The following is a 24575-nucleotide window of genomic DNA, read 5'->3' as shown; positions in this document are numbered from 1 at the left end:
TGATTTTGCTGCTGTCTTCCTCCAAACAAGCAACGAGGTTTCCCTGTGGACGTCGTCCGTGTGTGTGAAGTGACATCGGTGCAAATACCCTACTTCCTTTTTCACCCCCCCCCTCCCCTCCCCTGCACCCAATGAAATCCCGCTTGCTAAGAGTCATACGCCAAGCCAGGCAATTACCTGAAACGTCAAACCACGGACACGCGTCGACCATTATGTGTGGCACAAAAGGCCGCTTGCCTGCAAAACCGACGTCCACTTCTTAATTGAGCCGCTTATACCGCCACCCTCATTAGCACATTCTCAGAGGGAAGAGCCTATGTGGTTGCTAGTGCCTTTAATTGACCCGCATCATATGCGCAAACACCTTCCGAGTGATGACTCGAACACGTCTATGGTAGTCGCAGCAGCAGGTGGAACATTTTAGACAAAAAAACGACGGACAATGAAGGGCAATTACATGATTTGAGGAAAACTGTTTTGAGTGGAGGCTACGGAGATGACAAAAGTATGCGCAGTCTGTACTTAACCACAAAAATAGAAGTGAGATTTTTGTGTAAAAAGGACTAACCCTAACAGTAAAATGTGGTGGTGGCAGCCATTTTGTTTTGTTGCCTTACTTGGGTGAAAAACAAATATTTATCTTCCCAATTCACTATGACATAGTTTTCAATTTTCGACAAGCCTGTATTTAGAAACAACTTTGTGATTACACTTGTCATGTGATGACGCATTCTCTTTATTTTTTCCTCCATCATAGTTAACATTTATAGCAGTTTTCTGTAGAGTAAAAACAAAATTTCACAGCACATTTAACTTTCTTGGATTTCTATCGCTTAACTGCTTGGAGTTCTATTATTAGAATGACACATGAGATGTGGATATAAGGCTACTTCAGAATTTAGAGCAGAGAGTTCTCTCCTGGTAAGTAATGCAACTTATAAAGTACAGAAAGTGTGTTTTGAATCACAACAAACTTGAATATGAATATTGAAAGCTTTTTTTTTCTTTCAGATTCTCATAGTAGCAACCTGATATAGGTATACTACGATCACCCGGCGCCTTTAACAGCAAGAAGTTGAACTTTGACCCAGTGAGAAGGGTCTCAAAGATTGATTTCAGCTCCTCCTTGTCCAACAGAGCCAATCGGGGAGGAGAGCAGGCGTCTCTCGGCTCAGGAAGTTGGCAGACAACACGGTGGGAGCGATTGTGGAATTTGGACCTACTTAGTTCTTAATTATTTGGAAATCTAAGATTAATTTGTTTCATTCCAGTTAGTCACATTTCACCTAATACTCTGTTTGTGAGGTTTCTACCATGAACAGGGCCTGGGCCGCGTTCAGGGCCCATCCGTACATCAGCAACGTGGTCGGCTACACGGTGCTGTTCGCCTCCGCCGACCTCTTCCAGCAGCGCGTGTTGGGCCGCCGAGACGCGTCCGTGGCCTTTGTTGGCGTGGACTGGCGCCAGACGGCCCGAGTGGCAACCGTGGGCTTTTGTTTCCATGCCAACTTCAACTACCAGTGGCTGCGCTGGCTGGAGAGGATGCTGCCGGGGGGCGGGGTCAAGGCAGTGACGGGGAAGGTGCTGGTGGATCAGCTTGTGGCGGCACCGCTCACCATCAGTGCTTTTTATATTGGTGAGTTGATGATTAAAATCATGATTTGTTTTTGTTAATTCAACCACTTCAACTCATTCTTCTTTTAGGATTGAGTTTACTCGAAAATAAAGATGATCTTCTTCAAGACTGGAGAGAGAAATTCTGGACATCTTACAAGGTACACAATTCAATTTTTGTGTTAATTGTATAGTATTCTAAAATTGTGTTTTTTTTTTTTTTTTTTCCAGACCGGTGTGGTGTTCTGGTCAACAATGCAGGTGAGATCTCGGTGGTTGGTCACTTCCTGGGAAAGTCAGATTTAAAGCTTCATCTTGTAATGTTTTTTTTTTTTCTTCCCCATCATTATCATCTCAGGCTGTGAACTTTTCCCTGGTGCCCCCCGTGGCTCGGACCGTGTTCCTCGGAGGCGTCGCTCTCGTGTTCACTATTTTCCTATGTCACCTCCGACAGCAGAAGGGTGGCAAACTTGAATGAATTCTACACAACCTTTGTACTCAATGATCATTTACTGTACTGTTATCATTTTGCTAATTTGTTTGCATATTATTTTCTAGTTTTGAACTTGCTCAGAATAGTAATGGCACTGACTTATGTGATTAAAGCACTATCTCAAATTGTTTAGCTGCAATGATGATTTTCCCATTTTTGTCTTAAAGAAATGACCACATGCAAATGGTGTGTAATATTAGTATTTATATGAATACAACAATAAATGCGTAGGCTCATAGCAATAAATAATTGCATATTGCTAATCATATTTAGTGTTGTAAGTTAAAATTGTTTAATAATCTTAAAATAGTATTTATAATAGTAATAATAGTAAAAAGTATTTACGCATACGCAGATTGTTTTATATATACTGACACTAGAGGCGCCATTCAAAATCCCGGACTGTTTTTTCTCGTGGAGGCCCACCGGAAGCTGCGTTTGTTCTCAACCAATCAGAAACGCGATATTTCAGTGCAGTGTTTCTCGCGAGACCTCCGCTTTTCCTTTTTCCTTTTCCCTTCGAGTCCAAGATGGTAGGTCTCGCTAGTTTGCCTTTCTTGATTCCCCAGCGTGGCTATCCACGGTCATCCTCCTAATTACCACCGCGTATCTTCTTGAATATCATATTTAGCGATTGTTGGAACAGTTTACTTCGTAATCTAACCGCCATTTTCCTCTTACTAGTCCCTGCAAGCCACATTAGCTTCGTCTCTTGGTGCCGACAGCGAGCTAGCGAAATCAATGACGTTGCACACAACACACGTTCAAAAAAACCTACCAATGTAAAACAACAGGGAAAAATATGAACATGATTTCCATATTAGTTGGTATGTCTTGTGGTAGTGTTCTTGCTAAATTCGGCATGTGTGTGTTGTGGAGCTAATGAGCCGCTCGCGAGTCAACGTATACCGACTCGTCCAAATATCGCGATGAACCTCGTGTCATTTAGTTCAATTGCATTTTATGTTTGCATATGTATAGCAGAAGATTTAAGTTTGACCTTGTGCTTCCTTATTTCAAAAGGGAGTCGATATAAGACATAACAAGGATCGTAAGGTGCACAGGAAGGAGCCAAAGAGTCGGGATATCTACCTGAGGCTCCTGGTCAAGGTAATTGTGACACCCACACACCCTTAAAGTTCGACACACTTGAATGATGACCTACGTAATTGTGGGAGCTCACTGTATGGGGTTTAAGTTGTTAAAATGTATTGCCTTTTAGCTGTACAGGTTCCTGACCCGCCGCTCCAATTCGACTTTCAACAAAGTGGTCCTGAAAAGGCTCTTCATGAGCAGAAGTAACAGGCCTCCCCTCTCCCTTTCTCGCCTGGTTGGTCTCACCCACCTCGTACTTTCTTTATTATAAAGAACAACCCCTAAATGTTTGCGTGAGATGTCAATTTCTTCACCACTGAATTATCAGATATCTCTTTACAGCTCCATAAAATGAAGATGGGCGGCCGTGATAACAAGATCGCCGTTGTCGTGGGAACGATCACTGATGACGTCAGGATCCAGAAGATTCCCAAGCTCAAGGTCGGGGGATCGTCGGCATTTACATGTTTTTCCAGATTTGTTTTAATTTATACGTTTCAAATATCCAGATGCTGAATAGCAATATCTTTTTGGGAGTGTGAAAGTTTTTTTTCCTCTATTATCCTCAAGGTGTGCGCCCTGAGGGTGAGTGAAGGTGCTCGCCGCAGGATCTTGCAGGCCGGAGGTCAAGTGATGACTTTTGACCAGCTGGCAATGGAATCACCCAAAGGAAAAGGCACCGTGCTGTTGTCAGGTAAGGATAGCACCACATGTTCATAGTGCTCAATTAATTGATTGCTTGTCAAGTCAAGTTTATGACTTGTGTATGTTTAAACAGAAATTACATGGGTAGAGAGAGGACCATAAAAAATGTACAGATGTCAAGCTTGACTGATGAGTCATGTAAAAATTGTGCTCACTCTCCCTTTGTGTCGGTCAAACATGAGCCGCTATCATTCAATCTCCAGATATGGATGTTCTGTTCCATAGCATGACGGATGAAACATTAACCTGCAGGCAGTTGGTGCCACGATTCCTCACTGTTGAACAGGCTTGAATTGATTTTAGATTGTATCACATGGCAAGTTATTTTTATAGCCACAAGTCGACTCAAGTGCAGAATTATTCTCCATAGCCGCGTCTTCGTTTTTTTTAGATTGCAACAATCGACTCTTAACAGCAGTCGCTTCACTTGATCAAAATTGTCAAGAGTAAAATTAGTACAGTAGTTGTCATAAGTCAAAGATGAGATGGGAAAAGGATGTGTTGTTTTTCAGGTCCTCGCAAGGGCAGAGAGGTGTACAGGCACTTTGGTAAAGCTCCTGGAACTCCTCACAGCCACAGCAAGTATGTGCACACTTTGTGTGTTTTCTAAAAATATGCCAATGTTCATTGAAAAAGGTGTGTTAAGTTTGTCTTTATGCCCCTGCAATTAGCTGACAAATGATTGAGTTGAAAGGCACTGCAAATTTCATAAAGGTTAAATATAATGTGTAGCAAAATGTTAAGAAACAATTCTTTTTAACAAATTAAATGCAAATGAATTTCACTCGAGTTAAATAAAAAAATACTGCCCCCAGGCAAAGAATTCTTTAAGATAAAAAAAAAAGGCCAGTCAGCGTTGTAACCTGTGTTTTTTTCTTTCTTTCAGGCCCTACATTCGTTCCAAGGGCAGGAAGTTTGAGAGAGCTCGTGGTCGCAGAGCCAGCCGTGGCTACAAAAACTAAAGTTTCTCTTTTGTTTACCACACATGATTATAATAAAAAACTGGCTGTACAAAACATCACTTCCTCTTTTGTGTTTACTTCTCCCCTTATATGGTGCCACAAATTTAGTTGCGTGCCAATTCTTGGAACGTGACCTCCAATTCAACAATGATACATTCCTTTGAGCAACTTTGCCATGAAAGCGTCATGCACAAGTCTGTGTGGGAATGATTGGCCGCCGAGGCATGTGGAGGCATTCTAGCCCAAACAGGAAGTGAGTGATGTCTGTCAATGATTGGAGAATGTCGGAGGGTGTTTCAATGTTTTCCTTCTTGCCATTGGGTTTCCTTTGCGCCGCTCAAAGCAGCACCAGCGGCAGCAGCGTGCACACTTCCTGCAGCGAGACAGGAGCAGCACACCGCTTCGCTTGTCACCACAACAGCAGCAAACAAGATGAGGTACGGCGCTTACTTTTGGCTTCTTTTTTCATTTCATTCCGATTCAATCAACAACCGACTGCTTCGCGATGACAAACAAAAGCTTGTCTCCATTGTGACGGCTCTGCTTTGAATCAAAATCTAACCTCGGCTAGCTTGACATCTTAGCCAGTTTGCACGCGATTAACACCTAGCTAGTCGTGAACTTTAAAAAAAGGAGCTTTTAAGGCAATCTGAATAGATCAACCTGTTCATTATCAATTGTTCACTTTAATCGGTTGATGATTTGAAGACAATAAACAGCCAAGTAGCTTGCAGTTTGCGCATCGTTACTATAGCACTCCGAGCTCACGTCAAAACAAAGTCACCCATAATTACATTGTAATATACTTTGACGTATTACAATGCTTTCCATCTGATGAAATTAATCTACCGCTTAACAAGACACTACAAGCCTATCTAGCTAACATCTGCACAACGCTGGTTAAAGTTCAAGGAGCACACGTAGCTTTACTTTGTACGCTAAATCAAGCTCCCGAAATAAGTACATTGACTCATTCATCAAAGTCTAAATGAGGTAATATAGGGTGAATAATGCCTTTATACATTTACAAAAAAGAAAAAACAAAACGTTAATTCAAAGGTCTCCATTTCAAAGGTGATGTGACCAGCAATGTATATATATAATGTATACGTAAAATAACACAGTAAACAAGCAAAGTATATTCATAAAACTGTCAACCATCCTCCCAGAATGTGGCGCAGTAAATCCTGATCAAATGTGCATAATGCGTTCTACCCAAGGTTTGTGCTTCCAAAATATTTTTAGCTGAGACAACCTGTACAAGTCTTTAAAAAAAAAAAAAAAAGAGGGGTGAAGGCTGTTCAGCATTATTCATGGACAACAGGTAAGTTGAGCCATACCGTTTGCTGTCTCATTTTCTGTGAAATTGCCAACAATTTGAAATGTTATTAAATTAAGGATCATCTTGTCATACGTGTTATAAGAGTGAAGAGGAAGTTTTTATTGATCCAAGTGAATGTTTGCTTCGCTTTCTAATTGGGATCCGGTGCTGAAAACTGGAATGCCTGCTCTAAATAAGATTGACAGCTTCATGTTTCTGTTGAGCGTCCCTAACAACATGATGCAGTCAAGGGTTAAAAGCAAAAGCTTGCTCACACATGCCCAAAATACCCCCACGAGTCAGTCAACAGTGGCCTCATTGTGCGGGAGTCCAAATTAGTCCGTTGCTCGTATTATTATTTGACGTGTCCACGCCCTGTTTCAAGGACCAAAGGTGCAACAATGGCCGCGGGGGCTGCTCCTATTGGAACGCCGGCCTTATCAAAACAGGACATCGGCCAGGCATTGATTCTGTCTGCACCGCAGCTTGCATAATGTTTCCTGAATGTCGTAAAAGTTGAAAGCGAGAGATGACCACTTCGTCAAGTTCAAATAGTTCGAGCACAAGATAGCGCCAAGTGTTGTACTTTGATATAGAAACGAAGCGCTGTTTAGCCAGCTAACAATTATTGCATATATTTAAACAATAAAAAATCAATACATTTTGGCCAGATAAGTCAGCAAAGTTAAAAAATAAGGCTAAATTTACTACATTTAAGTTGTCAAAATATTGCTTTAGGAATAATTGCTGACACAATGCAAAAAGCCATGTAGGGTTCAACATGGCTCTGTGTCGGGTCCCCTGAAGTTTTCTCTTTGCGTCGTCATTACATTCATACCACTTTTTGTATGGCCAAAGTGTAACAAATTGATGTGGTTGTCGTCTTGAGTGTCTCCGGCCACTGTGGTTTTTGCACGTCAGCAAGCCGCCGGTGTGACTTTGACTCACAGCCCGTCTCAGCAAAAACAAAATTGAGCACTTCATGCACTCCTGAGAGCCAACATCTTCCTCTTCTAACCAAGCTAAATCAAAGAACATTAACACGTTTACTTTTGTCTCTATCCAGGAGCCGAGAGCTCCGTGAGGGAACGTGACGCTTGGAATTTTTGACCATGACAAGGAGCCACCTGGACCTGTCTCCGTTTTTCTTTTGTTTTGTGTGCGTCCGTTGTTTTTGTCTCCCGTCCACCTGTCTCTTCTGCTCTTGCCACCACTGAGATGGAAGACAGAAAGAAAAAACAAATCAGACACTCCTTATCAATGATATAATTATCATCTCTTGTCCAAATCAAGTACCGTCCAGCACTTTTCATGTCTGTCCAGCTCGTAAGCGGTAGCCTGAACACGTGTTTATTTAATGACGATTGTTTTAGCGGTCAAGGTGTTGATTTCTTTTTTTTTCGTCTTAGTCATTCGGCCAGTATTCTCGGTGAACCTTCATTATTTTAAAAGATTTATTGTTGATGTTGTAGCTGCTAAGTTAACTTAGGTTGTGATGTTATTGTTGTTTTACCTCGTGGATGTGACTTGATTGAAATATTTTGAACTAGAACCTGACTGGGAGTGAAATGAAGCTAGTAAACACTGGAAGGCTCCGTTTGACACTATGAACTGGAAACTGCTGGTTTCCCAAACCAATGAAGACACTGAGGACACAAGGGAATTTTTTTTTGGTCAATTCAAGAACTGAAAGATCTTTTGAAACATTTTGACTCCATTTTGCAGCCTTTTTGAATTTTTGGGACTCAGTAAAGCTTGTCCCCGTCCGGCGAGCGAGAATGCGCTCCCCGGAACCGTCGTCCTTCTCCCCGTCGGAAGCTCTCCTCCACGGCCAGTTTGCCAGCTGGGGGTCCAACAACAACAACAATAGTGGCAGCAGCAACAATAATAGCTGCCCCAACAGCCCCGGCGGCGGTCCGGGCGGGCTCTCCCCAGCCGCTTCGCCCACGCTGGCGCCGGTCTCCAACTACGCGCTGACCCTCACCCACCTGCACGTCCACATCCAGCGCCTGTCGCCACGTCCGGGTAAAGAGGCCCGGCTGCTGCTGCCTCTGTCGGAGCTGGTGGGATGCAGCTGCCCCCGAGCGCCCGCGCCCCCGCTCCTGGTGCTCTACTGGTACCCGCCAGGTAAACGACGCAAAGGGGTGTCGCGCCGCCGTCAGGTGAGGGCTTACCTGGCTGAGAGCAGAACCGAGGCGGAGCGATGGTCGGCCGCCGTGCAGTGTTTACTTCGGGGGGTGCCGGTCACGGCCGAAACGGGTGAGTGCACATTTGTTTTAGTGTTTACAAAAGGGGAAGTGGACCCCCAAATTTTCTTTGTAATATGTTCTGTGCAGCCCTTCCTCCTCTTGCCCTTTTGATTTCTGCCCCCTTTGTAAATGCTTGCTAAATATAACTTGATGTCATCGTGACCAAGACATGCAAGAGAAACAACAAAGCAGGTCCACACTTGAAACGCCTTGTATGTAACGTGTGATTTCATGTCAAGTAAACTGAAATGTGCGAGATGTTTACAGCAATGTTCACCGGTGCTTGCGTGTTGACCTTTTGTCAGCGGCCTTTGCACTTCACCAGCGTCTGATCTCCTTTCCTGTCTCCTTCCTCCCTCCTTTGCCCCTCGAGTGTATCTAATCTCCCTCTCTCCTTTTGTTTCCTGACCTCAACCCAAACTTCATCATCTCCTTTCTCACAGTAAACAAGGCTGTCCTCGCTTCATTTCATTCATCCATCATCTCTGCTCCTTTCTTTGCTCTGTTTGGTTGTTGCGGCGCTCACCCCGACTTGTGGCCATATTGCTTTTCTGTGGATTTCTTCGAACCCATTCATTTATTTTTCCTTTGAAGAATTTTCCAGAAGCCTCCTACCTCGCCCCAAGCGTCTACTGCTGCTGGTCAATCCCTTCAGTGGGCGAGGACAGGCGATGCAGTGGTGTCAGACGCACATCCTCCCCATGATCAGGGAGGCTAACATCAGCTATAACCTGATCCAGACAGGTAAGCGGCACCAAGGCAAACGAGACGAGACAAGCGGCGTCCGCTCGTTGCACAAATACGTCTCTATCTGCCTCAGAGCGTCAGAACCACGCCAGAGAGCTTATCAGGGAGATATCGCTACCGGAGTGGGACGGCGTCGTCATCATTTCGGGAGACGGCCTCCTGCACGAGGTAAGGATCGATAAGGTGGACAAACGTTAGGCGCGTTACGATATTGTGTGCTCTGATCCGGCAGGTTATAAACGGCTTCATGGAGCGTCCAGATTGGGAGCGAGCGATAAAAACACCTGTTGGCATTCTGCCCTGCGGTTCTGGCAACGCGCTGGCCGGGTCCATCAACCACCACGCGGGGTAGGAAACCTCCGTCCTGTCCTGCGCATCGGCATTGGAAGTCAATTTTGCTGACGTGTTGGCAGGTTTGACATGTGCCTTCGGGAGCCTCTCCTTTTGAACTGCTGCTTCCTGCTGTGTCGCGGCGGCGTGCGGCCCATGGACCTGGTCTCCGTGACGACGAGCCCGCCCGCCAACAACAGCCGAGCCGCTACCGGGCACGGGCCCAGGAAGCTCTTTTCGTTCCTGTCCGTCGCCTGGGGGTTCGTGTCGGATGTGGACATTGAAAGTGAGAGGTGAGCTGTACTGTGAACATGGCGGGGATCGATTTCAGAGCCACCTGCAATTGATGAAATGTTGAATCGAGTCTTTAGCATTAGCGTCTGTGTCATGTGACGGCAGGTATCGCGGGCTGGGCTCAGCACGTTTCACTCTGGGCACGCTAGTGCGCATCGCCTCCCTCCGCTCCTACAAGGGTCGCCTGTCCTACCTGCCCCCCTCCAGCGTGGCCCCCTCGCCCGACGTCACGCCCCCGGCGCCGAGGAGGCCCCTTTCCCGAAGCATCACAGAGGGCCTGGAGGGCTTCTGCAAACCGCCCATCCATCGCACCTCCTCCGACATGGGCATCAGCGAACAACGGAGTCTGCGGCGGGGCGAGGGCGAGCGGGAGAAGGAGGAGAGGCAACGGGAACGAGAGCGGAGACGGGAGCGAGCCCGGGGAGGAGGCACGGGCGTGGTGAGGGCCAGCAGCCTGATGGAGGACAGGGAGAAGGAGAATGAGGGGGAGGCTGAGATGGAAGAAGCCAGGCTGAAGGGGGGGCGGGGCGACTGCAACGTGGGAGGGGACACCGGACTGGCGCAGATTAAAGACGAACACGAGGACGAGGGAAGAACCGAGGAGGACTCGAGTGAGATGGAGGAGGATGAGCATCAGGCTGGAGATGGGGTCGACCGCGTAAAGTGTGAGGGGGCGACGCTCGCCCAAGAAGAGCCTGCTGAAGGCTCGGAGGCAGATGAAGGTTGTTTCACCTACCAAGATGAAGCCCGGCAGACCCTCAGGAAGAACTCTGCTCCTTCGAGCCAGATAGCCGACACGCTGTTCGGTCAAGCCGACTGCAATTCCGGCCCCTCCTACGCTGTGGAGGATGAAGACCTGAACGGAAGCTACTTCCAGAAAGATGTCTACCCTCTGGATGTCGCCCGCGAACGTGCCCTCACCATATCCTCCCCCTTTCGCCACTCCCCATTCTCCTACAAAGCCAGAACTGTGGACCAGAACCAGAACTCCTCGCGGCCGAGGCCCCTGTCGCTCCTGCAGCACTCGCACTCTAACTCGCTGCCTCCTAAACTTCCCTCCCTGTCGCTCTCTCTGTCCCCCACGCCTCCATCTTCACCTTCATGCGCCTCCCCGCACGCCTCGTCATTCCTGGCGCCTCGCCCCAACACGCCCGGGTCAACCTCGCCCTCGCCAACCATACGCACGGCCACCTCGTCGTTCAGCTTTGACATGGCCGAGCCGGCCGGGCCCCTCAAGAACCGTCCTTACGTCTCCCTGCCTTTAAACGTCCCCAGAGATGACCTGTTGCCCCCACTGGACCAACCCCTTCCCACGCGAGACTGGGTCACAATAGAGGGCGATTTTGTTCTAGTTTTGGCCCTTTATCAGAGCCACCTGGGGGCCGACCTGCACGCCGCGCCGCAGGCCAGGTTTGACGACGGACTCATCCACCTGACCTTCGTGCGGGCGGGCATATCCAGAGCCACCTTACTCCGACTGTTCTTCGCCATGGAGAGAGGAACGCACCACTCTGTCAGCTCGCCGTACGTCAGCCACGTTTCCTGCCGCGCCTTCCGGCTGCAGCCTCTGTCGGCACGCGGGACCCTCACGGTGGACGGAGAGCTGGTGCCGTATGGACCCTTGCAAGCGCAGGTCAGTTTTAATTTTTGCAAAAGTCTGGCTGTCATCACTTTTGCTATGTTTTTGACTCCTCATGCTTTCGTCGTAGGTCCATCCCTCCATGGCGCGCCTCATTGTCGGTGACTCGGGAGTGCAGGTCACCAGGTTCTAAATCAGGGATTGGTTGAAGCTGATTACTAAACACTCACTTCTGAATTATGTCAAACCTGTTGCCACGTATGCTCTGATTCTGAACTAACCTGGATTGCACAAAAACAGTTTGAGGGTCAAAGGGAGAACCTTACCGAGCCATGCATCATTAGAGCAGGAATGCAGGGATTGATAGTTTTGTTTTGTTTTAGAAAATGGATGAAAACTGCACCGCGTTGCACATCGGCGGGATTACGCCAAGCGAACCCCGCAGACGCATGAAAACCGCACAGCCTGGAATACGAGGGAAGAACAATCGAATGTCTGTTGATTTTTATTTTTTTTGGGCGCGGACAGTGCATGATGCGGGTGCGTGTATACGCGATAGTATGCATGCTCAGAAGCACTACCAGTATTTTGCCTTACAGGGAAAAAATTGACTTTGCAAAACGACACTATACAAGGTTAGAGCTTCAGTGGTTAACAAAGTTCATTTCACTTACTTTAGCCTCAACAGTATTTGATGTCTACATTTCATGGCACTCAATAATCCTCTGGAGTGCATTTTATGTTTATTAAGTTAGCGCAGCACGCAAAAGCCTCTTTCACACGGAGCTGAAACAGAAGGCATTCATCCACTTATTACGCACAACTCCAAAAACAATATTGTTTATACAGAACCGCAACGTTAAAAATTGTGTGGTGGTGGTGGGGGGTCTTTTAGAGCCGGTGTGAACGGGGCTAAAATCACAACACTAGAATGCACACTTGGATGCTTTTAATCATTTGCAGCCAAGAAGAAAAAGAGGAAAGCACTAGTAAAAGTACCTTAGAACTATACTACTATAAATGATTCCTGTGAAAGGGATTACATTGGTCCGTTTGTTTTATTTTTTTTTAGCTGGGAAAGTTGAATGTAGAAACAAACTTAAAATCACAATAGGACTTGATGGAGACTGAATTTGACTGAGCGTTGACAACTGAAATCATGTCTTTGCCTTAAGTGACCTCACAGATATTTTGGTGGAATCGGAACAATAGTGAGTGAGAAATGATTACCTGCTTTGTGTTAATCTTATTTTGAGACCTGCTGATAAATTGGTCAAATCAATAGCATGTGCACTGTATCAATCAGTGGAGATGGTGTGTGAACTGTTTGGGTCCCTTGTCAGCACAGCGCATGTCCTGGTCATGCCTGGAGATATCAATGCCTTTGTATTACAATCCTGTTGAAAATCTTGTTCAAACATGATGACAAAAAAAGTGGACTACAATTTATAACTGCTCACCAGGCTGCTATTTTCTTTCTTTTTTTTTTTTTTTTACACACACAGTCTACCACAATGGCGGAGCAGTCTAGGTTTATAACACCGCCACGTAGAAGAATATCACAATTTAGATTTGTTGCCAAAATGTACAGGATCGAAAAACGGCAGGTTCTACCTTCTGTGTATGTTGGAACTGAACAAATGAAATGGATGTGGCGTTTAAATGTCCAGGCATCTATAGTGGCCCTCCTTGTAAGGAAATTGCATTTATTACTAAAATGATGGAAGAAAATATATGATTATGGTGTACAGTTCATAGTTGTCAATGTTTTCAATAAATGTAACTTAAAAACTGTATTGACATTATTTTGCACCTGATGTTATCGACAACTATGTTGGTTTAACTACTGCAATGTCACGCAATTGTCTTTTACTATTTGTCGTTTTTATAAAAAATATTGTAAAATGTTACATTTTTGAAAAAGACATTGCTGACCGGAAACATTTTATTATCCAAATAAAAACAGTTAGTTTGAAAAATAGAACACGCTGACCGGAAACACTATCTTCGATCACAACACATCGCTTCCGGTGTGGGCACTTTCTTTGTCTCCGGGCCGACGTATCGAAACCACTAGGAGTCGTGTTCCCCCTCCCCTCCTTTCCTTTCACTTCTGTGGATATATTTGTATATATATCCACATTTTCTGCTATTGAATGACAGTCGACTCGGAAATATTTATGCCTAAAAGCAAAGCGCCGAAAATGGATGACTTGGACTACAGTAAGTGACTTAAGTGGAGACGTTATCGTTAAGCTAGCGGCGGCTAACCCTTATCGCTTTTCGTTTTATTATTAGATTCGGTGTGACAATGAAGCCGTTTGATACATAGTTAAACATAAATGAGCAGTTAATGTTCGTATAAGTTTGCTAAAATAATACAGCACTATCTCTCTGAGGCACAGTTGGACTGACGCAGACGTTAGCTTCCTATCGATCGATTCGGTTAGTGTTTCAGGTAAGGCCGGTGCTGGTGGACATTTAACAGCGCCAGTGGGATTCGCGTTCCACAGCGTCTTATTCTTTTAAAATACTTCTAATCTGTTAAGAACCGCGTGTTATTATTGTGTAGGATCCAGGGTGTGGGCGTGGTTTTTTGGGGGTGGGGTGGGGGTCAAATTTTCTGTTTTGGTTTTATCCTGGTGTTACTTCCAGCATGGTGAACTAGTGATTGTGGATTCAAATCTGTGCTTAGCAACAGTTATCCTCACAAGGTTAATAAAACAGTCACACTTAATTGAAAGGTTTTCAAGAACACGTTTTTGTGAAGTTGTGGGAAACTGAAGTAGCCAGAGAAGTAATCTTGAACAGGGTATAGGATAGAAAAGAAATTTTGAAATTTAATTTTGCCCTCTAGCCTATGCAGTTGTTTCCCCACTCTCTTTTTTGTTTTGTGATTACAATGGCACTAATCTGTCATCCCCAATGTGAGTAACAATGCCCTTGGTGATTTATTTTAAGCTAATAAAGAGCTCCCCCCCTTTTATATTGTCAGAGCTGTGTTTGTCGTATTCACAGCGGCAGAACTAACAGGCTCATTCTTCTCTGCTTCACCCCCACACCCGTAGTCCCAGTAGACCTGAGCCCAGAGGAGCGCTCGGAGCTGGAGGACATCCGCAGGAGGAAGGGGGTCCTGCTGCTGGAAATTCAAAGGCTCCGCGAGGAGCTCAGGGAGGCCATTTTGGAGGTGGAAGGGCTTGAGGCCAGCACGGAGGGCAGGTGAGGAGTGAACATTATTGTTGCACATAAGGAAACAATGGTTCAAGCAATTTTAGTAATGTCATCTGCTCACATGTGAATAGAACCATGCTTTAATGCACGCCACCTATTGTTATTGACATTTTTAATACAGTGGAACAGCCAAGGTTCAACACAATCCACATGAGGATGCTGGCTAATATCCAATCTGTTCATATTTTGACATTATTACATAAGGACTTCTAATTGTTGGACCTTTAATGTGATATGTTCCACTGTGTACGTCTTTTTATAGTAGTAATCGCACCTTATCTTCTGTCCATTGTGCAGTAAAACCCTTCAGAAAAATAGGCATGTTGCAATGGGAAGGAAGAAATTTAACATGGATCCCAAAAAGGTAGGAAAGTTCAAATATTGCTTGTAGACTCTTCATGGGAGCTTGGATGGCAACAAAGTGCGTGTTTGGCTTCACAGGGCATCGTATTTCTTGTGGAGAATGAGCTGCTCAGACACACTCCGGAGGACATCGCTCAGTTCCTTTACAAAGGAGAAGGCCTCAACAAGACGGCCATCGGCGATTACCTCGGGGAAAGGTGACCCATTTTAATCTACTCTGAGTCTTCATCTCATTCAATCCCTTTTTTTTAATGCTTCTGTCACTGCTCTGCTGCAGGGACGACTTCAACATCAAAGTCCTCCAGGCTTTCGTTGACCTGCACGAGTTCACAGATCTTAACCTGGTCCAGGCCCTCAGGTAAGTCAGCGTCAACTTTTAAAAATGAAAACTCATTAAGTGTCTGGCTTGGGATCCTGGCACACGAAGCCAGACAAAGATTCGGCGTAATGGAAAGTACCAAACTCTCGCATGCCATGCGCACCTCCCCCAAATGAATGCCATTTCACAATCGAGACGATTCAATGATAAACTTAGTACAAGCTGCCATTTGGTCTATGATGCACAAAAAGCTGCATTTTAAATGTATGCTGTGGTAACTGACATGTTTGCAGGCAATTTTTGTGGAGTTTTCGTCTGCCCGGTGAAGCCCAGAAGATTGACAGAATGATGGAAGCCTTTGCTCAGAGATATTGTCGTTGTAACCCCGGCGTCTTCCAGAGCACTGGTGCATACTCACACGCACAGCATTTTGATGATTCATTTCCTCTCATTTCTAAAGTAATGAAGAAGAAAAAACTGTGACCGAACTTGCCACTGTTTGCAGACACGTGTTACGTGCTTTCGTTCGCCATCATCATGCTTAATACCAGCCTCCACAACCCCAACGTGAGGGACAAACCGGGCCTGGAGCGCTTCATCTCCATGAACCGCGGCATCAACGACGGAGGGGACCTACCCGAGGACCTGCTGCGAGTACGCTTAATGACGGCGTGAACGTCCAAGCGGCACTCTGACGCGATTCTTCCCTCCTCACCCCAGAACCTGTACGAAAGCATAAAAAATGAGCCCTTTAAGATCCCCGAGGACGACGGCAACGACCTGACGCACACCTTCTTCAACCCCGACAGAGAGGGCTGGCTGCTCAAGCTCGGTGAGAGCGACGCCTCTCACAAATCCAACTCTCGATGTCGGAAAGTTTGCTGTTCTCATCCAAGTTTTTTTTTTTGTGCTGGTTGGGTGGGTCTGCATCTGTCCGCCCGACGACAAAATGGCCACGAGGGGCACGCTGTGGAGCTGTTGTTGCATGGCATGGCGGGGGCTTGTCATGTGTGTCACTAATGTATCGTGTCCTCCTCTCTCTCTTCCTCTCTGGTCGCCCTCTAAATAAATTCGTCTTCCGCTTCTTCCCCTGCGATTTCCGCCTTCCGCTGCCGCTGCTTGTTTTCTCAGGAGGTATGTACTGACGCAAGTTCTCGTTGTGGTGCATGGGAAGGTAGCTAGCTAGAAGGTGAGCGCTTAGCGCGGGCCACGGCGTGTGACTCTCAGCGCTTGCTTTCAGGGGGACGAGTGAAAACCTGGAAGAGGCGATGGTTCATCCTCACGGACAACTGTCTCTACTACTTTGAATACACAACAGTAAGTCGGCACACTTCACGAATGGAATCTAGTGTGTTAAAAAAAAAAGGCGATTTGTATGCAGGCAACAATCGGTTGGAGCTCCTTTTGGAGTTACGCTATGAAAAGATTCTGACATCCAAATGTTTTGAACACTTTAGAAATAGAACTGGTCGGGTGGATTGTGCACTGCTTAAAATAATCCCAAAGCCCATACGAGGCGACATATTTACTGATGGCTTGTGTGAGGTTGTTTTTATTTTTTTATGGTCGTACACGTTGCTGTCCCAACTGTGCTCTTAAGTGAGCGCGTGTTTGTGTGTGTGCTCGAACCAACAGGACAAAGAACCTCGAGGCATCATCCCCTTGGAGAACCTCAGCATCCGTGAGGTGGAGGACCCACGCAAACCTGTAAGATTGCATTCCACACGGCTCATTGTTTGTTTTGCCTAGACTGGATTTTGTCTCGCATGCTTGGCACAATTACAATTTTTTTTTATGCAGTCGAGCCGCACAATTGGAATGACTGTGGAACTTTAAAAAAACAAACTAATGAAAGTAGAGCTGTTACATATGGATGAAATAATTGAAACGTGTTGGATACCAATAGAACAACCATTAAGCAATATATTGTCATTCATAGATGGAAAAAAATTTTTTATGACGTGATATAAGCATTACATTTATTGGTTACTTGGATCTGCCGTGTAAAATCAAGCATTCATGACCCAGCCGCTGTCGTCTGGTCCCAACAGAACTGCTTCGAGTTGTACATCCCCAACAACCGCGGTCAGCTGATCAAGGCATGCAAGACTGAAGCGGACGGCCGGGTGGTGGAGGGGAACCACAATGTGTACCGCATCTCCGCCCCCACGCCCGAGGAGAAGGATGAGTGGATCCACAGTATCAAGTACGGCAGCAAAATGCAAAAGAATGCAGATTGTCTCTTGGTGTACTGCTAGAAATTAGATCACAGAAGATAGCTGAATTTATTTTAAGGGAAAATTTCCTATTTTGTAGATTCACTCGGGAGGGAAATATTTCCTAATTTATTTTTGGTGTGTCACGTCAGATCTGCAGTCAGCGTGGACCCATTCTATGAAATGCTCGCCGCCAGGAAGAAACGTATATCGCTGAAGAAGAAAGAAGAGCAGCCCTAGAGTATTACCGCCGCCCTTCCTCTCTTTTTTTTTTTTTAAATCCTCATCTTCCTTCCTCCACACTACTCTTTATCGCAGTGGCCGCCATGTTGAACATACTTGCGGCCCGTCATGCCGTCCTCTAAACACCTCTGAGGAACTCTATGAAAACGCCCCATATGTCAAAGCCACAAATGCTCCTCATATACAGAGTTTCCCCAAGTGCGTGCAATTCATTTGTCCTCTCTTTTTTGTCCTCTGAAACGCCCTAAGATGCCACAAGGCTGAGACAAAGCTTTTTCGTTACATGAATGGCTTGCTTTGGCGCCATCCTGTGGTGTCAAGGAACTGTGCTGAAGTGACAGGAGGAGCTTCAGCCACAAAATGGTGCCAAAGCACTACTTTTCTATTAGACAGTGCTTTGACACTATCATGTGACATCTTATGACTTTTCAGAAAAGGCACCAAGAAGTGGATAACAGCAGATAGGTTTATTTTAAAAAGTAATTTATGGTAGGGGGAACACTGTATATCCAAAAACTCAAAACGCCCCTCCCTCCCTTCCACATTCCAGCTTTACACCAGCCTACAATATTGACAAATAGATGAAGACATGACATTTTGACATCCTCCTCAACTGGCCTCTTGTCAAAGGCAGCTCATGACTGTGTACGACTATTTTTTTTCCTTTTTGGTTCTTGTAAATAGATGTTAGCATTATTTGTTTATTGCTCACTTGTAGAGACCATGTTTAATTTATTGTTCCCGTTTTGTACGAGCTACTGTTTGGAGTGCATGTTGACAGGCGTGAAGTCGTCAAGAAGTCTGTAGCATGTGCCTCGTTGCCTAGAAGAAGAGTCGGCAGAATATTTGTCGCTTAGCCTGGTGAAGCACAAGCGTCCATGAAATCATTCGACACTTTTCCTCGCGTTCCTTCCTTCGCTTCCCAGTGTCCACCGAACACAAAATGTCCGCCGATCCATCCAGGTAAAACGCGTTCTTGTTTTAGATGAATCGGATCTGACGTGTTGATGATTTTTGTAGACTGTAAGAAAACTAGAAGTACCTTTTTTTTTTTAATGGCACTTTACCCGTTGTTGCGGCTGATGTGCGTCGGTGAACTGGCTCACCAGAGCAAGGCTGGGGAACCATATGCAGGCCAAACTCAGAGGAAGTGTTATTAAAAAACAAACTTTCCTTCAATTATTCAGCATATTTTGTAAGACTTTAAAACCAGACTCGCCACTGCACATTGCAATATGAAACGCAATTATCTGCTCGGTTCAAACCTCAGCAGTTCACAACCTTCATGCTGTTCTTTTTGTTCTTCATTAAATCAAGTAGCATGAAGCTGAATAATGACGCCGATCGTATTTGGACCTTAACAGCCGTCGCGGCGGCCAAGCTGATGAACAAAAAACCTTGTGAGTTGCCTTTATGTTAGTCGTTTCTCTCCCAAAGCTTAGAGAGGCCCGGCCTTCCGTCAGTTCCGTTAGTGCTTCTGCGTGATTGCCTGCGGGCTTTCTCGACCTTCTGGGAATTCTTGAAGTGCAAAGTTGCCAAAAAACAAAACAACAGTGATTCAGAACAGCAAAATGTTGCAAACAGTGCACACCGAAACTCTCTTGTTTCTGAGCCACCTCTTTCTGAAAAATAATGTCTTTATTTTCTATTTATTTATTTACTTATGGCAAGGTGAAGACAAAGCTAGACATGATGTAAATGTAGCAAATGGCGCATACCACACACACATTGGTGCCAGTAAACAACTGTGTAACAATAAAAAGGTGATGATTGACTGTTGATTGATGCGTGTTCATATTCAGATTCATTTGAGCAGACTAAAATTTGCAGATTTTGAATTTTGTAGGTGGATTTTCTTTTTTTTAACCACCACGCCTGACGAAGAACAACCTATCAGACACAGAAGTTGTCAAGCATCTTGTAGTTGGGCTCCTGCAGCCTTCCCCAGACCTTTTCTGGAATATCCGTGTCTTATCTGCTGAACAGGTATGTTAAATTTTAAAATATAAAACTTCAAATCAATAAATTCTGTGTTACAGCAATTTTGAATTACAAATAAATCTGAAAGAGGTGTGGCTAGCCAACATTTGCTTGTTTGTAGCGCTGATACTAGCTTAGCATATCTTGTGCTGCCATTTTGTTGGAAGCTGGGACAGTTTATCTTCATACACTTTAATTTGTGATTAACGTCATTGTATGAATTTAGGAAATGAGGACATAATACAACAAAAATGTTTTTATACAGTACAATACAGTCACAGTTCAATGCTTTGCCAAAACACGATTATAATAATCAAATGATTGGTGGAGACATTACAATACATTTTAAGAACATTAAAAAAAAAAAGAAAAAAAATCACATTATTATTAGTATAACAAAATGCTGACAATTTCTTTGGTTCTTTAGCTGTATTTTACGTGGAAATCTTCCCGATAATAAATTTGCCAACAAATTGTTACAACAAAGTCAACTATTTATCTAAATTATGAACTACATGACAACATGTCAGAGTACCTAACACAAATTCAAATATTGACCATTCAGGTTGCTATAAAGACTGACCCCAAAAAAACTTCAAATTAAAGGCATTGATTCTCATTTTGGAGGCTTCTCTTTTAAAAAGTCTTTGACCCCCATTTACAGTATTGTTTGTGTGTGTTTTCTTTCATCATCAATTCTGGTCCACTTGAGTCTTTTTCAGTGACAGGGTTCGAATGGGTGCCTCACCACTCCCCCGTGCAGCTCCATGTCCACATCAGACCACGAGATGACATCACCGGACAAGTGGCTACCGCACAATGCCAGGCCCTGGATATCAGCCCCGCTCAGGATGGAGGACCACATCTGCACGTCGGCCAGCTCCCCCATGAAGGCCTGCGTGGCGTCGAAACGGCCACCTAGAGTGTCCTGCAACCAGAATTCAAGTCATCACTGATTAGATCCATAGATTAAAAAATGTCTTATTAGTTTGTCCTCACTTGTTCCTGTCCCAGGACAAACACGCCTCCTGCTCTGACAGGATGCCAGGGGGCCAGATCCTCCCCGGACCCCCGCAGGTCACCGTCCTGATAGGCCTCCCAACGCCCGTCCCGCGTGGACCACGTCACGCACACGTGATGCCACGTGCCGTCACTCAACGTCACTGGCAGAGACGCGACCTACAAGAAAGGTTAGTCAGATTTTGTGCAAAAGTATTGGAACAGGTGGCTATTACCCCACCACCCCGTCACCTGGTCGTCGATGAGCAGCTCCACACTGTTGTCCCCCCACTCGATCAGCACCACTTCATTGGCCTGGCCTGGCGCCGAATAGGAGAACGGTGTCCCCATGGCGGGCCTGGCGCCGGCCTTAATCCGCAGACACAAAGTGAGCGCGAAGATGTCGCGCGGCAGCGTTCGCTTGATGCGCGCGTGCATGTAGCTGGTGCGCATGGGGAAGCTCAGCTGGAAGCCGCCCGCCTCGTTCTTCCTCTTGGAACCTGAAAATCAAGGAACAAATATTTTCTGTTAGTCGATTTTTTATGTGGAGTTTCATTTTGGGATAAAAGTAGTGCTTTGCTGCTTTTAGTGCTAAGTAACCATGCTGAAGAACAGAGTGTGGGTACTTTTGCTTCGTCTGGTATTTTTTTACTTACTAAGTGAAGAAGTTGAATGACTACTTGTACTTGAGTAATCTTTTTTTTCACACTTGCACTTAACTGTCGATTGTGAGTAATTTTAGCCTCTATTGCGTACCTGTCAGTTGAAGCTGGCTGAGCATGTTCTCCAATTTGCTGCTACTGTGGTGTCCTCCCGGTGGGAGGTGACCATGACTGTCTGCTTCGTTATTCTCATGGCCGCTTTGTTGACTTTCGTCGCTGTGCTCGTCAAAGTGTCCAGTGTGGTTGGCGGCCTGGTCGTCGTGGTCATCGAGGTGTTGGTGGTCGTGCGGGTGCAGCTGCTCCTCCAGAGTGTCGATCTTCCTCTGCAGAAGCACCCTCAGAGAGCTGGAGTAGGTCAGGGATGAGTTCCTCTTCTGCTCGGGAATTACAAGGATAGGTGATTAGAATGGTAGGTCTCGGGTTTGAATCCTGTGTGGAGTTTGTGTTGTGCGTGTTTGTGTGCTTCATTGTGCTTGAATTCGCCTGTCAGGTAATCCAGGCTTTGTGCATGTGCGTGGCCCGATTACCTCAGTCAAGACAGATCACCATAATTACTACTGATCTTAGACCCGTGACCCCACCCCCCTTGTCCCGCCATCGCTACGCAGCTACACAAAATGACAAAATAAAATAATGGTGGACCGTGCTCACTGGAATCGTTACTATACTTTCTAAGTAGATTTTTCTGCAAACAAACAAATAATAAGAGCAAATTTGCTATTATGTGGCATCTCATGTTCAAGCTTCATTTAGACATAGGTAGTGCTTTGCCGCCATATACCCTGACTACCACTAACTGTCCAGATTTTACCGTTTCAAGAAATTCACAAATGTTTGTTTTCCGCTGCCTACTTTTGAGTTGATTATTTTTATTTTTTTTAAACAGTTATACAAATTTGACTTTTCTACTTAAGTACAGTGCATGCCGGTCTTTTAATTTTTTTAACTTCTAAGTCTCTTTTTGATACAAGTATCTGTCCTTCAGTTTAAATTTTGAGTACTATTGACACCTGTGCCCATCTCACCTGCAGGTTTCCCAGTCTCTCCTTGAGCGCCTGCAGCATCCGCTCCATCTGCTCCGGTGAGGATATGACGTCGCCCGAGTTCACATGTTTAACGACGTCCTCCTCGTGATGCTCTGCGCCGTCAGCTCCATCAGAATGCAGAGAGTGCGGTTCGAGGGTTCCGTCCCGGTTATCGCCGTAGTCCTGGTCCGAGGACGCACCCGGTTGGTCGTCGTGAGCCGAACCGGCGAAGCCCTCGCATAGAGCGAGCTTGGCCGTCAGCTCCCTGATGGTCTCCCTCTGGTCCAGGATGGTCTCCTTCTGGCTGACGAGGCTCTCGCGGAGATGGAGGATGGTGGTCTTGGCCTCGTCACTCGCTCCCCACCAGCCGGCAGGAGGCGCGCTTTGATGGTGACCCGCTCCCCCTGCGCCCAGGCCCGCCGTGGGGAAGCAGGCGGGGTCGGTGTCCGCCGGAATGGGCGTGCACACAAAACGTGGTTGTGCGGAGTGGTAGTCATTCAAGTCCGAAGCAGATGACGCGGGAAGGAGGATCAGAGAGAGGAGGACGACGAATGCGTGCAGAGTCTTCCTTATCGTCTCCATCCTACTGTCTTAAGACTGATCATCAAAGTTGAAAGTCCATTGTCCAGGTGGGTGATTGATTCTTGGTTCCTTCGCCGATTTTTGCGATGAAACTGCAAAACAAAAGCCACATCCCTGATGAACTCAAAAATCCTTTACAGAGTTCAAAACCTACGCAAAGATCTGTGTCAAAAAAGGAGTCTAGCAAAAATATTAGATAGAGTGGGTTTGATTTAACTGACTCGAATCGTTACGTTTAAAAAGGTTCTTGAATCGATTTGTTGGTGGACAACAGATATAAATCAATTTATTGTTGCAGCTAATTTATTGTTTCTTTTGAATTTAATTCATTTGAATAGTTTAGGCTTTGGAGACCTTTTGCATGTGACAAAACATGACAAAAGCCACAACATAAATTTGAATCGTAACTCCACTGAATCAAAGCGAATTGAACTGTTCCGCTTGAAAATGGCCCGTTTTGTCCTTATGTGCCTCTCTATATTTACAAAGATAATCAATCATGAAATATTAAACATGCCTGTATTATACTAGGTGGTCATTTCCAAATGGCACATGCGTGACCCTGCTGCTAGACCTCAGCGACCACCCGTCGCTCGCAGTGACCTATCCACAGCGTGTGTGCTCTTTTGCAGCACGCCGTTGCAACCACATTATTATTTTTATAATGTTGCCGTGTAATTTTCTTGCTGTTTTAGTGGCATTGAACATTGAAGTGCCCCAGACAGATGGGCCAAGTGGAGTTGTGATCTCGCCGGCCAGTTAATCAGCACTCACAACGGCTCCATTAACCTAATTACCAGCAGTTGTTGTGCTACCTTAGCCGCAGATCATTCGTCGGCCTCCTCCCGTTCTTCCTCCTTGGTGTCTGCGTGTGTTTGCGATAATCCACAGTGAGATTGCGGCGCCATATGCTAGAGGTGGATATTTAAGCAGCACCATGAGAGGTCAATTAAAAGCTGACAAGTGCGCTTACATGTGTGAGTAAAGGCTACGAAAGGAAGCGGCAAATAAACGACATCATGCTAAATCGCACTTTGGCTTTACTATTACCAACTTTATTTTCAACTTCATTTGTGTAAAAATATTTTTTATTCCCCTCAAGTTTGACTTTAAAAATGACTTCATTCTTTTACGACTTCATGTAAAATTATGCATGTTTTTCTTCACAAAATAACTTTTGTCTACTGTGACTTTTTCATATAATTATACTGTAACGCAAAAAAAAGGGGATTTTATTCGTCTAAAGTATTTTACTTTCATCAACGTACTTGCTTTTATTGCTGCAAAAATATTTTGACTATTTATTTGAATTTCTTAACTATTTATTGGAACATTTTGTCTTTACTTGACGCTCCTTAAATTATGAGTCTTTTCTCACTTCCTTTTCTTTTTGCAACTTTACTCTTGTAATATTATGACTTTAATCAGAAAAAAATCGGACTACTTTTGCATTCTTACCTATAAGATCCATCTATAATATAATGCAAGTTCAAACTGTAAGTCATCCTGACTGCCATAAAACATCAAACTCCTTTAGGTGTTTCTAAAATGTTGTCTTTTAGAAAA

General features: G+C 45.2%; 5 protein-coding genes across 7 annotated transcripts; 4 read left to right on the top strand and 1 right to left on the bottom strand.

Moving 5' to 3' along the window:
* The first annotated feature begins 1035 nt into the window (after window positions 1-1035).
* si:ch211-120k19.1 (uncharacterized protein LOC563199 homolog) lies at window positions 1036-2291 on the top strand. Its single transcript, XM_037273663.1, has 4 exons — window positions 1036-1636; window positions 1705-1775; window positions 1846-1875; window positions 1973-2291. Exons 1-4 carry the CDS (start codon window positions 1315-1317, stop codon window positions 2090-2092), a joined length of 543 nt encoding a protein of 180 aa, XP_037129558.1. The 5' UTR covers window positions 1036-1314; the 3' UTR covers window positions 2093-2291.
* Window positions 2292-2552: 261 nt separating this feature from the next.
* Window positions 2553-4928, top strand: rpl18 (ribosomal protein L18). The gene is made up of 7 exons (XM_037272881.1): window positions 2553-2640; window positions 3131-3217; window positions 3330-3437; window positions 3545-3643; window positions 3773-3896; window positions 4420-4489; window positions 4794-4928. Exons 1-7 carry the CDS (start codon window positions 2638-2640, stop codon window positions 4867-4869), a joined length of 567 nt encoding a protein of 188 aa, XP_037128776.1. The 5' UTR covers window positions 2553-2637; the 3' UTR covers window positions 4870-4928.
* Window positions 4929-5179: 251 nt separating this feature from the next.
* Window positions 5180-13183, top strand: sphk2 (sphingosine kinase 2). 3 transcript variants are annotated; one of them, XM_037272878.1, is made up of 9 exons: window positions 5180-5306; window positions 7257-7649; window positions 7680-8449; window positions 9034-9183; window positions 9260-9354; window positions 9419-9534; window positions 9600-9809; window positions 9916-11443; window positions 11520-13183. In XM_037272878.1, the coding sequence occupies exons 3-9, from the start codon at window positions 7969-7971 to the stop codon at window positions 11580-11582; spliced, it is 2643 nt and encodes an 880-aa protein (XP_037128773.1). In that variant the 5' UTR covers window positions 5180-5306; window positions 7257-7649; window positions 7680-7968; the 3' UTR covers window positions 11583-13183. The 3 variants fall into 3 exon arrangements, with proteins under 3 accessions (XP_037128773.1, XP_037128770.1, XP_037128772.1); XM_037272875.1 differs by having other exon boundaries at window positions 7257-8449; XM_037272877.1 differs by lacking the exon at window positions 5180-5306 and adding an exon at window positions 7099-7121 and having other exon boundaries at window positions 7257-8449.
* Window positions 13184-13413: 230 nt separating this feature from the next.
* Window positions 13414-19540, top strand: si:dkey-283b15.4 (cytohesin-2). Its single transcript, XM_037272880.1, has 12 exons — window positions 13414-13612; window positions 14458-14608; window positions 14918-14984; window positions 15062-15180; window positions 15261-15341; window positions 15596-15708; window positions 15808-15956; window positions 16023-16134; window positions 16543-16619; window positions 16938-17009; window positions 17354-17508; window positions 17671-19540. The coding sequence occupies exons 1-12, from the start codon at window positions 13546-13548 to the stop codon at window positions 17756-17758; spliced, it is 1251 nt and encodes a 416-aa protein (XP_037128775.1). The 5' UTR covers window positions 13414-13545; the 3' UTR covers window positions 17759-19540.
* A 376-nt stretch (window positions 19541-19916) lies between these two features.
* On the bottom strand, window positions 19917-23026 carry LOC119135363 (neuronal pentraxin-1). Its single transcript, XM_037272879.1, has 5 exons — window positions 22428-23026; window positions 21497-21776; window positions 20993-21240; window positions 20741-20920; window positions 19917-20669 (listed from the first exon to the last, which is right to left on the bottom strand). Exons 1-5 carry the CDS (start codon window positions 23007-23009, stop codon window positions 20460-20462), a joined length of 1500 nt encoding a protein of 499 aa, XP_037128774.1. The 5' UTR covers window positions 23010-23026; the 3' UTR covers window positions 19917-20459.
* Between the last annotated feature and the right edge of the window lie 1549 nt (window positions 23027-24575).

The sequence above is a fragment of the Syngnathus acus genome, chromosome 16 (genome assembly GCF_901709675.1).
Source record: "Syngnathus acus chromosome 16, fSynAcu1.2, whole genome shotgun sequence".
In the NCBI taxonomy this organism is placed as follows: Eukaryota; Metazoa; Chordata; class Actinopteri; order Syngnathiformes; family Syngnathidae; genus Syngnathus; species Syngnathus acus.
Note: the sequence above shows the minus strand (reverse complement) of the source record. Positions and strands in the feature narration are given on the sequence as shown.